General features: G+C 42.3%; 2 protein-coding genes and 1 long non-coding RNA gene across 3 annotated transcripts; 1 reads left to right on the forward strand and 2 right to left on the reverse strand.

Annotated features, from left to right (window-relative positions):
* Nucleotides 1-26: 26 nt before the first annotated feature.
* On the reverse strand, nt 27-3,753 carry LOC105689084. The gene is made up of 3 exons (XM_012405841.2): nt 3,336-3,753; nt 2,907-3,102; nt 27-2,505 (listed from the first exon to the last, which is right to left on the reverse strand). Exons 1-3 carry the CDS (start codon nt 3,351-3,353, stop codon nt 1,709-1,711), a joined length of 1,011 nt encoding a protein of 336 aa, XP_012261264.2. The 5' UTR covers nt 3,354-3,753; the 3' UTR covers nt 27-1,708.
* LOC125499960 lies at nt 1,968-16,944 on the forward strand. The gene is made up of 3 exons (XR_007277082.1): nt 1,968-2,076; nt 3,909-4,012; nt 14,553-16,944. It is a non-coding gene; the product is annotated as an uncharacterized LOC125499960 (long non-coding RNA).
* LOC105689087 lies at nt 7,767-10,449 on the reverse strand. The gene is made up of 2 exons (XM_012405845.3): nt 10,305-10,449; nt 7,767-9,407 (listed from the first exon to the last, which is right to left on the reverse strand). The coding sequence occupies exons 1-2, from the start codon at nt 10,317-10,319 to the stop codon at nt 8,112-8,114; spliced, it is 1,311 nt and encodes a 436-aa protein (XP_012261268.2). The 5' UTR covers nt 10,320-10,449; the 3' UTR covers nt 7,767-8,111.
* Nucleotides 16,945-16,951: the final 7 nt, after the last annotated feature.

The raw sequence follows: 16,951 nt of genomic DNA on the forward strand, positions 1-16,951 counted from the left end.
TGGTTTTAATCAACGAACTTCTGGTTTCTTGAGCGCGTGAAACGTAAATCGTTTCTAAACTGACCCCCTTGACACGTGGACGTTGACCGTTTAGATACAGAGCGTAAATGATCATCTTCGTATAATGTACTCAGTCGATCTAAATTCCTCTGATTTTCGATTTTCTCAATTCTACGTCCAAAACGTGAATTCGCAATAATTATAAACACCGCGTGCAAAGCCCTGTTAATGCGACGGATTATTCCCGCGTTAAAATTATCGCTTTCGGCTAAACTGATTCGCGATTTACTGACGTTGAAATTATAATTTCATACGCATCGCGCTTTCCTGTTATTAAATATTCGTCGGCGCGTTATTATCGTGGGGCGGTAATTGGATAAATCAATAGAAATAACCGAGCAAGAAGTCGTCGAGAGAAAATATTCAACCGGTAGATAAAATTGATGAAAAAAAAAAACAAAAAAACAAAAACAAACGAAGAGAACAGCGATAAAATCAAGATCATTACCGTCACGGATCGATCGCGCCGGTATTTATTATTATCGCTAAAACGCACACATGTGGGGCGCATACGTTATTCGCACACATACATATATTATGCGATACGTGCGAATATATGTGTGTGCGCGTACCCACGTATTATTCTCCGGCTAAATTCAAACGTGAAAATCACTCGTCCGCAGATTAAATTGCGCGCGTTACGTACGTACGGGCATTTCATCATCACAATTAAACAAGTCGACGGGGATGCAATCATTCGGAAGAGCGGACATTTGTTCCAATTAACGTGCTTCATAGGCGTATCCCCGTACAGAGATTAAACGAAAATGTTATGATTCGAGAAAAATTTGACGAAAAAAAATTTGACGCGGTTTCGCGTCGACCGCGCGTTCGGAGTCGAACAATTTTTTCCCGCAACGATCGCACCACAATTTTTCGGAATCACGGTATCAAAAAAATCGAATAATTTTATCGCTGTAAATTGCACTCTGTTTTATTTATTCGTTTACTACGGAAACGACGAGTCGTTGAACGGAATGTTTTGAAAATAAAATTGTTGTCTCGATGTAAACGAGGTATTCATATTACGGCACGTGCTCGGAATTTTATACCTCTTTTTACGTTGTGTACAACTATCTGTAGAAAGAAAAGAAAGAAATCAACAAACTCAGATTAGAAGGATGAGAATTAAGAAATTATTCTCACGTTCTTATCTAGAATTATACGATGTGATAATGTGAAGTTATGTCACACCAACGATTATTCGAATGCAGCGTACGGCTGACATTCCGAACGTGCCGGATGGAGAAAAAAATTGAAACGGAAGAAAAAAAGTAAATCAACTGAACAAACGAACCGGAAATCTCGGGGTGATTTACATAATGTGGAAGAAAAAAATAATTTATTTTAAATACATATTAATAACGGTAAATAATTATCGTGATGAATAATTGTCAAATACGTTCCTGAGCAGACTCCTCTCTTCATCCTCTGACAAGGGGCGGCACGTACTCAAAGAATATTCAAAAACGAAACGGAAGTAAAAAGAAATTCCCAACACCTTGAGCCAAGTTATACCTTATGGCACTAGATCGATAAAACCGGGGTGTAAAAAATAAAATAATAATAATAAAAAGACAATTAAAAATTAACTTTACAACATTTCTTTTTTTTTTTTGTTTTCTCTCTTTTCGTCGATACTCGGAGATCATTTCGCTTCGGGTAAGTTAGTAGCCGCCACTCTGAATCCGTTGTGATCTGCGACGTAATGAACCTGTTGGAGCAAACCATTGGCGTCGATGTAACTGTACGCTCCTCTGGTAGTTCCGTCCAAAGATCTCGACTCGGTTTTAGCGCTTGTATCACCCGCGTAGGTGTAATCGTATTGCCCGAGAGAATCTTGAGTGTGATGTAGAGAGCTGTGCATCAATCTGTAGGGTAAAATTGGAAAAACGTAGTGCGGAATTCCGGCGGTGGCGAGGTGAGAGAATTCCTGGATATCGTGTCCCCCGGAAGTTTGGGGGCCTCTGACACCGTCTCGAAGAATAACGTAGCCGGACGTCGATACTTTAGCAGGTAAATTCGAAGTTTCCGAACTCAATTTCGATCCGCCGATATCTTCGGAAAGTTGATCGCCCTCTGTTTTCGTTTGGGAGAAAAGATTTTGCGAAACGGGCGGGGAACTCCCTTCGGATAAATCCGATCTGTCGGTGTCCGTTAATTTGTTGTTATTCGTGGAATCCGCCACGGAACCGGGGGAATTTACTCCAGAATATTCGAGGAATGTTTGAGGTATTTCATCGCCACTCCCAATCGCTTCGGCCCTCTTGAGCTCCTCCGAGTGCGATTTTTTGGCCGCCGACACCTCCGCGGTGTCTTCGACCGGTATCAGATCCGCATTCGACTGTTGGGGAAGGTTCGACGCCTGAACGCGGAAACCGTTAAGATCGTCGGCGGTGTAGGCGACGGTTTGGAGGACGCCGTTAGCGTCTATGTAAGAATAACCTGAAGAAAATCGAGGACAATTTTTGAACGATCGTAACGTGGTAACCGTAAATATTCGGGGTATAATTTTGGCTCGCGCACGCAGTTCGCCCCATTCCGCGAACTGCCGCGCGAACAGTATGTTAATTCGCCAGAGGAAATATAATTTCAACCCGTCTGTCAAACCCGATACACCGAGTTTAGTACCCTTCGGAATATGTGTTCACCGGGTATACCTGTTTTACGGACAAACGCGGCATGTGCACGTGTATGCGGGAAGCGCGGAGCTTTTCCAGTAATACGAGGGTGGTAGTAAAACCCCGATTCAATTTACATGGATATGTGAAATGGAGGTAACGGTGGTAGTGGCGTAAGGAATGGCTCGGAGGTTTGCGAGTTGCATCTTAAATTAGATCTCTTACCTCCCCTAGTCAGTCCTCCTAAACGAGTTTCAACCTTCGAATGATGTGGCCCAGCGTAAGCGTAATGATATCCACCCGAACCGTCGTGAGTATGATATTGCGAAAGGGGTGCCACCGGGGCTATCGGACTGAGCCAAATTCCCGAAAGCGGAATCCCCGAGCAGCAGGTGCTGGACAATACCAGGATCGTAATTACCTGCAATTATATAATAAGAATTTTTAACCAACCCAACCAACCCCTGCAATCGACGATCCCGGATTATACGAATTTTCTCTTTGCTTCGAATATTGCAAGGCATCGTTCGTCGTCTCTTTATGCTTATAATTTCAACGACATAGTTTCACATTCGACGAAGCGTCAACTTATATTTTCAAATTCGTTACATTTCGGAACAGAAATTCACTTCGATTCAAATTTTCAATACTCACGTTCGTCGTCGGTATCATCGTGCCGCAAATGAACCCACGTTTGCAAATTTAATTACAAAAAAATTTAGCACTCGTTTACGATCAAACTCGAAACCAACAAGGAAACCAACGACAAATGGAATGAGATAAATACGAACGAATGTCACTGCACCAATGGCGAAACCTTCAGGTCCCAGGTAAAGAAGTTGTGCGTATAGACGTACTTAGGTCTTCTTATATAGGATCGGTGAGGCCCATCGGAGGTAATCCCTTCTTCTTTACCTCCTCTTATTCTTTCCCTCTCTTCTTCTCTTCTTCAGCAAGTTTCTCGTGGGCCCTATTTTACCCCCCCACTTTATAATCGAAGAGGTGCACTCTGCAACGAGGCCCTCAACAGCGTCCAGCTCGACCACAAATCACCCCGAGATCGATTTACCTCGCTCGATAAATCAATGTTTATTGGTCTTGGCGGTGGTATGAAAAAACAATGTAGAAAAAATGGGATTCCCCTCGTCTTTCGTTTGTTGAAAGGTATTTTTTCAATTTTTCTTGTTTTTTTTTTTTTTAATTTTTGGTTTGTTTCTTTTCCTTCAGCACGTATATGTGGGTACCCACTGCATTCGGATATTCGTAGGTTTGAACAACGATAATTCGAGGGAACAAAGATCGCCCTCAGACGCTACGAAGCGTGCGGTGAGGTATGTAAACTTTTATACCAGCGATGAGGAGTAATAAACTCTAGGGGAACGGTATCGCGCATGCCGATGCAAATAATATATTCTCTCAAGAAATATCCTCTCCGGTGATGTTTTAATACAAGGTCTTCACACCCGGTAATCTATAGTTTGCTCTCGCCAACGTGTTTGTCCGCACTTACATTATATATTATAGGGTTAAAAAACGTGGCGGCGATCGTTTTACACGTCACAGTTATACATCTGGGCATATGATGTACTTTCGATCGATGTATACATTACAGGAAATTGAAATCAATTCGTTGTCTCACTTCCCGCGTGACTTTTTGCGATAATTTGATCGTGCAAGTCCACGCGCTCATATATACCACGCGAAAATTAGATGCGAGTCGTCGCACGAGATGAAATATACAACGTGGAATAGTTTTTCTAAGTATATAATGAGGGAATTTCCTGTGGGCGCCATTAGGCGATTGTGACTTTAGAATGTTTGAACCGCACGTATACACGTGTATAGGTTCGCTACACGAATATATTTCCCCGGAGATATTGCAGTTTGTAAAGCGTCAGGTTATTTAAACCTTCAATTTATGTGCGTACAAAGTTTTCAAGTACCTGGGGAAGGATTAATGGCATTGCAGTAGTTTTGAATTTTGGTTGTTTTTTTTTTTTGACAAAGCGTCTCGGACGTGTAACGTGTGAGGGGCGACGTCACGACCGAGAGTTATAACGTCATTAGATTATTATAAGTTGCTCGCGAGGAAATCATTTTATCTTTTCTCCCCACAATGCATTGCGCAAGCGAACATCCTTTTGTTAGTGAATCACCGTTATAGTTTACTCTTCTATTTCACTTTCGGCCCTGTCTCGCGCCCTTTCATTTTTCTTATTCATCGTTTTTATATACGTATACGTATATGTGTTCTCATCTCTTCATATACAAGTGTCACGCTTTTGTGGCTTGGAATAATGAGAGAAAAGGAGAACGGACTCGAAATAAGAAGAAGACAAAATTAAGGAGGAGGCGGTCGGACGTACGCTACATCCAAAGCTTTAGCTAACACGAGCGCGTCTCTCCGCGTGCAGGGTTTTGGAAAAATAACAAGAAATATTTTACGCGTACAAAATCCGCACATCTTGATTACGCTATATTTACGCGAGTACACCGGCAAATGATCTTCCGGTATTACGATAGGAATAAAGAAAGGACGAGGAGAAGGAAACGAAACAATTTTCAACAAAGAAAATAAACGCCGCCGCTCATCTTCACTCTCTATCTCTCTCTCTCTCTCTATCTCTATCTCTGTACGAGTTGAGTAACAACCGATGTTATACTCGCAGTCGTTGCCACCTCGTATTTTAGTTTTTTATCATCCCGTGTACCGTCGCGGGTACCAACCTACACTCCTGAGTACACGCCATCGGTGAGAAACCCAGTCTACACATATAATAATAGAGCCGGGAAATAAATTCGAAAATAAGTTTTTCCATCGCGAAAATTCACCACCCTGCACCTTTATCAAATCCCAATAATCTTTATTGAGCTTGAAAACCTGTTCTTTTTTTTTTTTTTTTCTTCTCTTTCTTTTTTCTATCTCTTTTCCAAATCCTGTCACATCCTTGTTATCGTTATCCTCGACAACAATGGAGGGGGAAGTCTCGCGAATCCGTGTCTCTCTTGTCTTGCGATAGCAGCAAAACCGCGGGCGGCGGCGCTTCGTCGCTGGTGTTGCGCCGTGCAGCCCGGTAAGAATGACAAATTTATTCCACGAACGATTCTCCCGCTAAGACCACCTAGCAGCATCCGACTAATCCGATCCCCGCTGTAACCCGAAAAGTAGCGCGGAAAAACTTCTTCTTTTTTTCTATCTTTTTTTGTTTTTTTTTTTGTTTTTGTTTTTTTGCGCCGTCTCTCTTTACTACCCCTTTATACATACCGCAATGAGAATTGATTCAGGGAATGCGACGTCTTTCATTGCGCTGTCCGAAGCGGAGAACGGATTCGATTTCGTGGACGTTGCACTTATACGTCCATCTCCTTTTACGGATGTACGAATTTTTCTTGCTCATCTACCGACGCACGTACACGGTACCGTGTGCACGTGGATACGCGTGTACGTGTACACGTGGGACACACGTGTGCGAAACGTATCCGATGGGCGTGGATTCGACTGAAACTGGGAGTGAAGATCGGAATACCTTATAATACCTGCAGCGAGGAACAGACGAGTCTGCGGTGCATCTATGCGCTTACGTATGAGCTTATGTCGATTATACACACGAAAGGCCAGTGGACTCTCGAAGGCACATTTTAGCAGCCTGCAGGATTATCGATTCGAGAAAAGATGACTTCGACCGGTCGAATATATCCTTGTTTCAAGCTGTTCGACGATTTCCGATGATTCAGCCGAAAAGTAAAAACGAAATTCTCTTTCATCTCCATTCATGGGCGAAATCACTTAATTATAATTATACATTGGTAGTTGATTGGATAGAACGTTGAGGAATAATGGATGAAATTCTTTTCTTTTCTTCCACTCGTCAGCTCCGCGAGAAGCTTTCGTAATTTATTCTACAGGTGAGATAACTTGATATCGTATACGGGGATACGCGTTACACGGATATGAAACAATTTCTACTATGAAAAGCACTAGCGGTCGTTGTCGTCCTCGTCCTCGTCGTCTATATAAATGTGTACATTTCTTTTTCGGTACGCCTACGTAGAACCACAACGAGTTTTGCCCCCAGGCACATTGAGTATTAACGGCGATCGCGATTTCGCGGGACTTGCGAGAAGGTTTATACATAGTAGGTATTATATACCTCCGTACATTTCATTTATATATAGGTACCTTATATATATATATATATATATACATATACATGAAAGAGAGAATTGCGGGGACTTTAACGGGGACTAACGAGGATCAAACAGGATTCTGAGTGTGTAACAAGGTGGCGTGCAGGGCGAACTTATTAAGGTATAGTACAGAATCAAAACAAAAATATATATATATATATATATAAATAAAAGAAAATAAAGAAAAAAAACTCTTAACTGAAGAAGCCACATGCCGTATAACCACTTCGAGCACGTGCGCTACGAGACGCTTCAGATGCAAAATCAGATTTATTATTGCTCAGTCTTAGACCTTAAGTGGCCGGTTATATAGAGCTTTGAATTAATAAATTTGAACCCTCCTTCTTTCATGTTATTTATGTATTTTATTTTCTTCTTTCTTATTTCTGCTTTTCGACACACGCGATTACTAGGTAAGGGCAACTCTTGGGCAGCTTGTGTAAGACGCACCCTGCGATATGCTAAATTTAGCCCAGGTTCATTGATCTCATATTCGCTTCGATCGGGTGACCGAAGATTCGCTTATACCGAAAAACACGCATCGATGGGACGATCGAAATTTGCGAATCCTCGACATTTCGTACGACCGTATGATGAATTAATTAATATCATCGGGGACGGCAGATTCGCGAATCAATCGATCGTAGGCCTAAAGTGTTGGAGAGATTAATGATACATATAATAAAGTAATAACCCTGTGGGCTTACGGCGGTATAAAGCGGTCACCGAAGCGATCGCCGAACAAACTTTCATTAACACCAGCTGTAATAACAATCGACCTTCAAAAGCTCAACAGCTGACTAATTCACTTCCTGGTAATTCCAACTCTGTAAAGAGCGAAGTACGAACGTGCGACGGATATCGACGGTGGGGAGGGGTGACAATCACAGCGCAATGTTCGATCGATCATTTCTTTTAATTTCTTCCAAATTCCGTACGCTGTGTCCACATAATTTACAACAATAATTTATCAAAATACAAAATATGATAGAAACGCTAACGAATCATCTCACGTTACACGCGCGACAACGGATCAATGATCCGATGGGAAAATTGACGTTAATCGATTATTCGCATCAACTTTTGTCTCCAGTTTAATAATCAGTCTCTCGAATAACCCTGGATGTTAATCAGTCGTAGTTGATATACATATAAGATATCGTCGGGTAGAATTAAGTGAGCGGGGGAGGAGGTATAAGAGTGGAGAGTCGTAGATCCGGTTACCGTATGTAATAAACTCAACTACCAACCCTGATGTTTGAGAAGTTCAGCGGCGTAGGCTTTGGCGTGCGCTTGTTTCGCCGCGGCGACCTCGGGGGTGTCGAGGGGCACTCGAGAAACAAGATTGGAAGATCCGTAGACCGTCGGCGATGATGATACCTCCGGGGTATGTCCCGAGTGAAGTTGGGTTCGGCTCTGGGATGAAATTGCCACCGGTGTAGCCAAAGACCACGCGTCCAATGTCGGGGCGTAAGCGACGCTCGGATGTCCGTAAGAGTCGATGACCTGGCCGCCGTAAAAATTCGGAACCTCGACGAGCTGCTCCATACGTTGCCCCTTGTGAATTTGAGTCTTGCTCTGACTCGAAACGGCGGTTGGTACCGACGCCGCGACTACGGGGGCTGCGATCGTTGCCACGGGAACGTCGGCAGATTTTACCGATTCCACGACGACGGTGTCGGTATCGGTGGCAACCGGAACTGCTGCGGCAGCGAGGGGGCTATGTACCTCGATTTTGTTGCTATCGTGAACTTGGTAACGACTTTGGCTCGAAACTGCGGTCGGAACGGAAGAGACGGCGACTGGCGCTACTGCGGGTATTTCCAAGGCCTCGTGATAGCTGATTACCTGATCGGGAACGGCCTTTAGGAGCTGGACCGCCGGATAGGAATACTCGAGATGTGCGTTCTTGTGAATTTGGGAGCGCGATTGATGAGAGACTGCAGTTGGAACGGAGGAAATTTCAGCCGTGTGATGAGCCACGGGTACAACCTCCTCGTATCGAGCGTGGGCGTAAGTTTGGATCGGTGCGCTGACGTATTCCTGATAAACCGGAGCGGCGATTTTCAAGGACTCGTGTTTCTGGGTATGATATTGACTGGAGACTGCGGTCGGCACGGCCGCGTAGCTCAGACTGCGTTTTTTGCGACCCAGGGCAGCGACGGCTTTCGCGTGTTCGGCGAAATGTGCCGCTTTAGCCGCTTGAACTTCGGGTGTTTCTTGGGGCACGTTGACGCCAATTTGTGCGGCGGTCGGAACGTTCGTAGCCAGCACACGGAATCCGTTGTCGTCGGCTACGTATTGAGCCGATTGAATCACTCCGAAACCGTCGATGTAACTGTAAGCACCTCGCGTTACACCGTCGATCGTTTTTATCTCCTCCTTTGCCGATGGACCCCCGGCGTAGTTGTAGGCGTACTCTCCCGTCAGGGTGTTTTGAGCGTGATTGTAAGTCGGCAACGGATGGGCGATGTAGGACACCGGGACCAGAGATATTATGCTCGCCGATGCGGCGGCGAAAGCCGACGCCAAGAGGATCTGAAAATGAAAATCGATGAGAATGTTAAAACGTTGGAGGCAATTTACCCGAGTCCAACTCCGTACCGATTCAGTTCGTCGACCGCTACCGCGTGTCAGTCAGCGGTAAATTTTTTCGATCTTGATGCAAAAACCGCTCGTGTTTGGATTTACATTATATGCAATGGTGTGGCTTATATCGGTCGGACGTACCTATGTGTATAAACGCGGTGCTGGAAACTCCCTACCGTAAATGTGTATATAAGGGTAATAAAAATTCAATTTCTTTACTTTAGGAATTCTCGCGGGTATTTGGCGCGTCAACATATATGTAACGCGAGAGGAATCTTTATATGGGTACATGTTTCGGTACGATTCACATACGTTTCTATCTCATTCGATTACACTCGCTCGCGGATGCAGATCCGTTTATACGGACAGCGGTGAAACGGTTTGTTTTTTTTTTGTTTTATTTCTGCAGGAGATTCGAGTGACAACAAAAAGAGGAAAAATCACATCTCGAAAGCTCCATCCGAATCCGAATGTATTTGGAAAAATTATCACACGCCGCTGTAACAGTACGGAGGCTATTTTAGTTCCCGAATGGTTTCTCACCCTTGTCACAAAACTCAAAGTTAGATATAGCTCTGGGCCGAATCCTCGCCGAGTTTATGTATGCATGAGATTCAGATCCCCGCGTCTTTACGACCCAATATAAGATCCATGGGAGTGGTAACGGTCAAGATCTAGGCAGAGCTTTGCCTTCGCGCTATGCGAGTACCTACCAGATGCTTCCCTTGTATAAGTATGAAGAGCTTAGAGGGGTTGGATTGACGCGCGATTGAAAATATAAGATGAATTTTTATTCTCATTTTATGTAAATTGTTTTTTTTTTTTGCTCTCTATCAGAATGCTTACCAGTGAAATCTGCATGTTGTTATTGAGATGAAAGTTCGTTTCAAGTATACTACTTTGCCAACCTCCTTGTTGTCTAAGGACTGTTGGAGCAATACAGTTTGCTTCCGATCTGGTTTTGACTTTTATAGTCTGGCAACGCACGTACCTGACAATGTATGGGAGGGGAACGTTTTCGAAGTATTCGTGAAACCACTGGGCGAACCAGGAACCTCAGGACGGGCCGTCGAAGGTCGGTCTGCAGAATCCGTTCTCCGAATAAATGATCTTTGTCACAGGCGTGGTCGTTCCAATTAAGAACCTACTCTGTTCCTATCCGCACTAGTGGTGGTAGCGCTTGGTTGACATACAAGTTCGGCCGTTTATTTGTGCTCACGAACGACCTTGCTCCAGGCCAGACTAGAAGTAGCTTCCAAACTCGACTTTGACGCAACAGGATATCACACTTATAACCGATTGCCGATCGCCACTGAATTCTATTCCGTCATTACTGGTTGGGATAGAGAATTTCTTGTCAGGAATTGAAAAATTTTCTAATCGAATCGAATTGGTTTTTGCTCCATTGTTTTAATTCGCAGGCGATCCGTGCAATGATTCGATTGAATCACTTTTTGAAAGGTGCGTAGAAATGTTCATGCTTCGAACAATAGAAATTTCTAAACTCGGATCAACTCAGCCTTTGATAAAAGGGAAAGAGAAAGAATTTCGATTGGAGAAGTTGAGGTCCAAGCGATTCATTTATCCGTGTAAGATCGTCGGAGAAAAGAATCCCGAAAACGAGAAAAAAACAGAAGCGGAGAAAAAAAAAAATTGATTTCCAACTTAATTCGAATTCGCCAAACTTGACTCCCGCGTCCGTGCAAGACTAACCCCTAGGTCTGATTGTTTGCGGAGCTTAAAGTGAAACGGTGAAAAGAAAGAAGTGACGCGGGCAGCTTTTGAGGGTAAGAAATAGAAAAGAAAAAAAAGAAAACGATAAAAATATTCATCGATACCACGTAATCGGTGAGATTGGACTTTTCGCACGACCGAAGACATATCTCGGTGGAACGCCTCCGCGCTCACCGATAAATGTAACGTAGCAACTGTCTTTATTTTTTTTTTTATTTTTTTTTATTCCAACCCCCAGATCGGAGGCAGCAGAGAATCTCCGTTCGAAGATCGTAGCTCGGCTTCGTCTTCTACGACTTACCTTTTTAATTTTATTTTATGAACGTGATATTGGCGAACCGCGTGAAGTGTGTATCTGTCTACATCAAGTGAATTGATTTGAAGAAAAACGAGGAAAGCAAAAAAAAAAAATAAATGAATAAAGATAGAAATAGAGAGGGAAGAATCACCTTTATCACCTCGGGGATCTGGCGATTCTGTATCTGAAGGGATGATTGGTCCCTCCTGTTATAAAAAGTATAAAAGTTGCCTGTTTAAAAATTGAAAAACCTCCCTCACCGAGGCGGGATTGCCTCTCTCGCCGCTGGTACACCTCAACCTTACATGGTATACCTATGTAGCTTCGTTATAAACGTGCAAGATTCCGAGGGAAGTGCAAGACAGGTGAAATTATACCCAGTATATCGTCCGGTACCTTATTTCACGATCACCTCGAGGTCGTTCAATGCTCCTGCTTTAAGACCGTCAAACGACTCGCTACGTGCGGCTCTTGAAAATTGTCCAGTCTGATCGCCGCACGCACTTATTTACCATGTGAATTATTATTCGTCGTCAAGTATAGGTTCAGAATCGAAAAGAAATCATTCCTCGATACACGTTCAATTTCCATGCGATATGCGAATTTTTGTACACGTTCTCCAAATATAATGTATACGGTGTATATGTATATGCGGGTATAAGAAATGGCGTTGAAACACAATCTAAGTAGGTGTGCGCCTACCTTACGCTACGTCATATTAAGTGTGATATTAATTTCTTCCGTTATTTGTTCGTTTTGCCCCTATGTATAAATTTTTCTCTTTTTTTCCACCTCTCTTCTTCTTCATCTCAATCATAGCACGGTTCAACGCCTCGCGGTGCACGTACACGTTCAAGTGAGATGTAATATGCACGATGCATCGATGTGATGTAACGCATTAGGAACGTGTAGTACATGCGGTCGTAGGGAAAGATTCGCGGAGGTAAAATCTTCTTGAACTCAACTTGCAAATATATAGTACGTATAAATATATTATAATTTGAGTAGCGACGGAAATGAGCGAACGCACAAAATTTGAACAATTCCCAACTGTGCGGCAAAAATATCGGATGGAAGCCGCAAAAAAAATAAAAAAAAAAACAAAAAAAAAACAAAAACCAAGATCAAACTAAATAAAATACATTTTTGTACGACGCAAAACAAATAATATCGAGAGCAGAGCAAACCGCGAGTTCTGATCGTTCAAATATTAGGTACGTAAATTCAACTAATTCCTTCCGCAGTTATTTTTCGAACGAAAATTCGAGCACCCTTCGATCACCGATGCGATATGCTTCGGGTTTCCCTGTAAATTATATAAAATCCATCAGCCACGGTTGCATGCGAAGAATTTTCTTTTTCCTCATTTTAATAATCTTTTTTTTATTTATTCACTTTTTTTCATTACAGTAGTTTGCAACGATTCATCTGGCAAAGACGGGCTCATGGGAATATCGGTAATAAAAATGTTCTTGTTTGTATGTATATGTATATACGACGTACGTCGTATACGGTGGCACTGAATATTGCCAAGGCCAATATTATGCGTGGATAATGATAAACTGGGCGTATTGATGAAATCTGTAAGAGAAATACCAGAACGAACACCAGAAAATATTCAGAGCAAATCAGGATGAATTATATATAAGCTAGTTATAAATAATATTGATTGAATTTCCATAATTTATTCATTGTCGGAGATAAAAAAAAAAAATCTACCCAAAGAAAATAACGACGATGAGAAAAAATATCGGTATAGATCATAGCAGGCCAAAAACGTCTAGGTAACGCGAAGGTCAATTATTTTATATTTCATTAAAATATGGTAATATACATCAGCCGAAAATAACTAATCGTATGTACGTATAATCGCTCGATATCTTCCGCGCGTGAATCATATTTTCGTGACGTATGTGTCTGTGGTTCGGAATGTGCATTCCAAATATACTCGTTTATCCGACTACTGGGTATAAAGAAGTTTTTCGTTTCTCACCGAGCGCCACGCAACATCACGAGTATACTAGGTTGATCGTGAAACGCTCACATAAAAATCACAGTTAGACCGAAATTAGGTCCTCTCGAGTTTGAAGATCGCTTCATGAGTAAAAGCGTTTTTAATATGGTCCGGGCATGGGAATATAATGTAGCAATATAATGCCCATATACAGGCAGTTAATGTCAGGATGATCGGGCAATACTTGTGAACGTAATCTACCTCCTGCTAATAGCAGGAACGATCAAGATCAAAAGATCGCGGAGCCGCTATCTCTGTATTTTCATCTCTCTTTCCCTTTCACTCTCCCGCTCTTTATTCATCCGATCTCTCCTTCCGCTTTTCCTTCAAAGTCCCCCTTATATACACATATTTACACAAATTGTGTTACATGTATTGTGTATAAGTATGTATACATATATGATATTATATACCCGCGGCCGCGTCGCGTATATACGTGTATGGCTACCGGGGCGTGAGGCGAACAAGGAGAACTGCATTCAGAATCACGATTGTTATAAAATAAAATGTTACGTACACGTTATTATCGGGAAAGATGAAAAATTTTAAGACGCTCCCGGGGCAAAAGAAACTGAGTTTGTAAAATATATACGAAGTGCAGAGAATGTTATGGGTGTACGTCTCATGAAATATCGTTATGTGGTATATACTTACACAACCCCCTTTGCTACTATAGGTATATATATCTATGTATATGAAGAATCCTACGATTCACGGTGCATATAGCTGCAAGAGGATTTCATATTTTATATACACATACATAACTGTTATCGGAATATATATATATATACGTATACGTATAATGTACGTCCTGCACTCGATCGGAATCGCAGAGCTTCGGTACAAAGGGTTTATATATCTATCGTTAGTTCCCGCCATTAAGGACGTGTATAGATGGAACTTTGATACAATACGTTATATACGTATTGTATACCTTACATACAGGTATTTTCTCGAGTAATTGTAAGAACCTCGAAAAACGAGCGTTGCCGTTGCCGCCATACCCTTGAGCTTGATTTTTAACAATTTCCTCTGAATTCCGCGGTAGGCGAGAGACGAGAGCTATATGGTCGCAGGCTGCAGGGTACTTTGAGGGCGTCCCTGAATTCCGGGCAACTTTTACGAATTCCTCAGCCAAACAATACACGTACGTACGTACGTAGGTATGTACGACGTACATCGCTGCTGCAGTGCGGTATGTATATATACCTATAACACGCGCGATATGACAAAAAGAATTAAATACATTTATCCGTATGTTTAATTCCTTCCATTTTATGGATAGGTGTATAATTATCATTCGTATAGATTTATTTCCTCTAGGTAAGAACACGAACACCGCGCCTACGTCCACCTATGTATAAGTGTCAGTTGCACGGGATATCGTTTACGTTTTATCCCAGTCAAACGAATCGTGACTCTGATATCATGGAAGTATCTCAACTCCGCACGTATTTTGTACACGGTAAATCCTTCAAGGGTCTGAAGATGTGAGAACAACTTTTCAACTATCCGGGGCGTCGTCACCTTGACTCACAAATCGGATTGCATCGATAAAAGAGAACTTAAGATCGTTAAAAGGACTATATTAGATATTACAGCAATCACACTTATATAAGCGTAAAATGAATTGAAAAAGGAATTCAAGAAGTAGGAACAAGGAAACGAATGGACGTGATATATATCATATTACAATAACATGAGAAATAAAATGAAATAATTCATCTCTACTTCGAACTTCAAAGGTTGGAAAACGATCAGTCTCTCGCCCACACGAATTCGCACACGCACCGTGTCATGGGTGTAAGGCAGCTGTTCGCTGCAAGGCAAAGACGGAGAGAGGAACTTCTGTAATCGGTTGAATAATCACGAAGACGGTGCGAATAGCACGAAACCTACGCCATACATCGTCCCGACTGCTGCTGCAAAACCAATCTTTTTGCGTTCCTCACCTTTGTGTGGGTTGCTTATACAGTCCACGGTATAGTGAACTATATGAACCTGATATGAACATCCGGAGCTAATCCAGCTATAGTCATTGCCGATTTCAGTCTCGATCGGCTTATACGTACGTATACACGCCGTCTGCCGATGCAGATGACGACGTTCGCGATTGTCCGTGTATATATTTTTCGCCTACGATCATTCGTTTTTATTTAGTTTTTTTTCTTTTTTTCTTTTTTTCTTCTTCTCCTTTATCAGCTCTGTAACCCTTGCTTTACGACGATCCACGGCCAGGGACAAAATATCCATATATTCTAGTCTTTGAAGTTTTTTTTTGGTTTTCAATTCTCTTTTCTTATTTTCCGGTACCCGTTGATATATGCGTCATAACAGTGACGTTGAACACGACAACTATACGATGCGTATTAACGTACGGCCTGCACATATGTATTTATACGTACGTAGGGTAAGTATATACTTATATACACGGTGCCACCATATCCCTGTACTCTACGATCGTAATAAACCTTGGGAAAAATGAGCGAGAGAACCGACAAGGCCAGGATCACCATGTCCGACCAGTTGGTAGTGCACAGATACTGAACTCTATACTCGGATACTCCGGACTTTCAACCACACCCAGACCTATCCCACTACTCCAGGATGCCCGAAGATCCGGTACCATCCGCAAAGGACACCAAGGATCGTAAATATCCTGAGGTTAATACACAGGATAAAACCGGGGGCGAGATATGCGAAGTCCTGCAGTTTACCTGCTCGTTATAATGCAATATATACTTCTCGACCACACCCCCCGGCGATACGAAAATAAGGAATTTGTACGCATGATAAGGACATGACTCGATGTTTCTAAAGGATATGCCATTTAATTATTGAATTTTATTTACATACTTGTGTGAAACTAAAACGTCGTTTTATTATACAATGTACAAGGTGTGCAATTCGGTTCGGTACGCAAAAATACGATATCTGTAGCACAAGGTTCGTACTTATCTCTGACTGATATTCTTTCGGATCCATATTCATGATGACGCGGGACATCGACCGTTTTTAGATACTTCAGATATTATAAAGGATAAAACTCTCGCTCGGCTCGTTGAGAATGAAAAATAAAACTAGGTCGTTCATCCCGCGGTAATTACGATCCTCAACCGATAGTTTTTCATTCATACATTTCCGAGGTAGTTTCAACAAGTCGCTTTCCTCCAGCTAACTTACGGAGCGTCGCGCGGCGTTGAGAATATTGCAGACACCTTTTTGATTTTTTTTTTACTTCATTTGTCGTCTTTTCTTTTCTGGAAGAAGAACGAACAAAAAAATGCTCGGGTACGTATACTGTACCATACCGGAATATGTCCTGAGAACTGGTATCGTTGTCACGAAGAACTTTGTACCCCGGACTGCTGTGCATTGCCGTGTAATTTATTGTACGGTGGGTGGCAGTAACCGAACACAATACGACTCCGCTGACAACAAATTAGC

The sequence above is a fragment of the Athalia rosae genome, chromosome 2, assembly GCF_917208135.1.
Source record: "Athalia rosae chromosome 2, iyAthRosa1.1, whole genome shotgun sequence".
Classification (NCBI taxonomy): Eukaryota; Metazoa; Arthropoda; class Insecta; order Hymenoptera; family Athaliidae; genus Athalia; species Athalia rosae.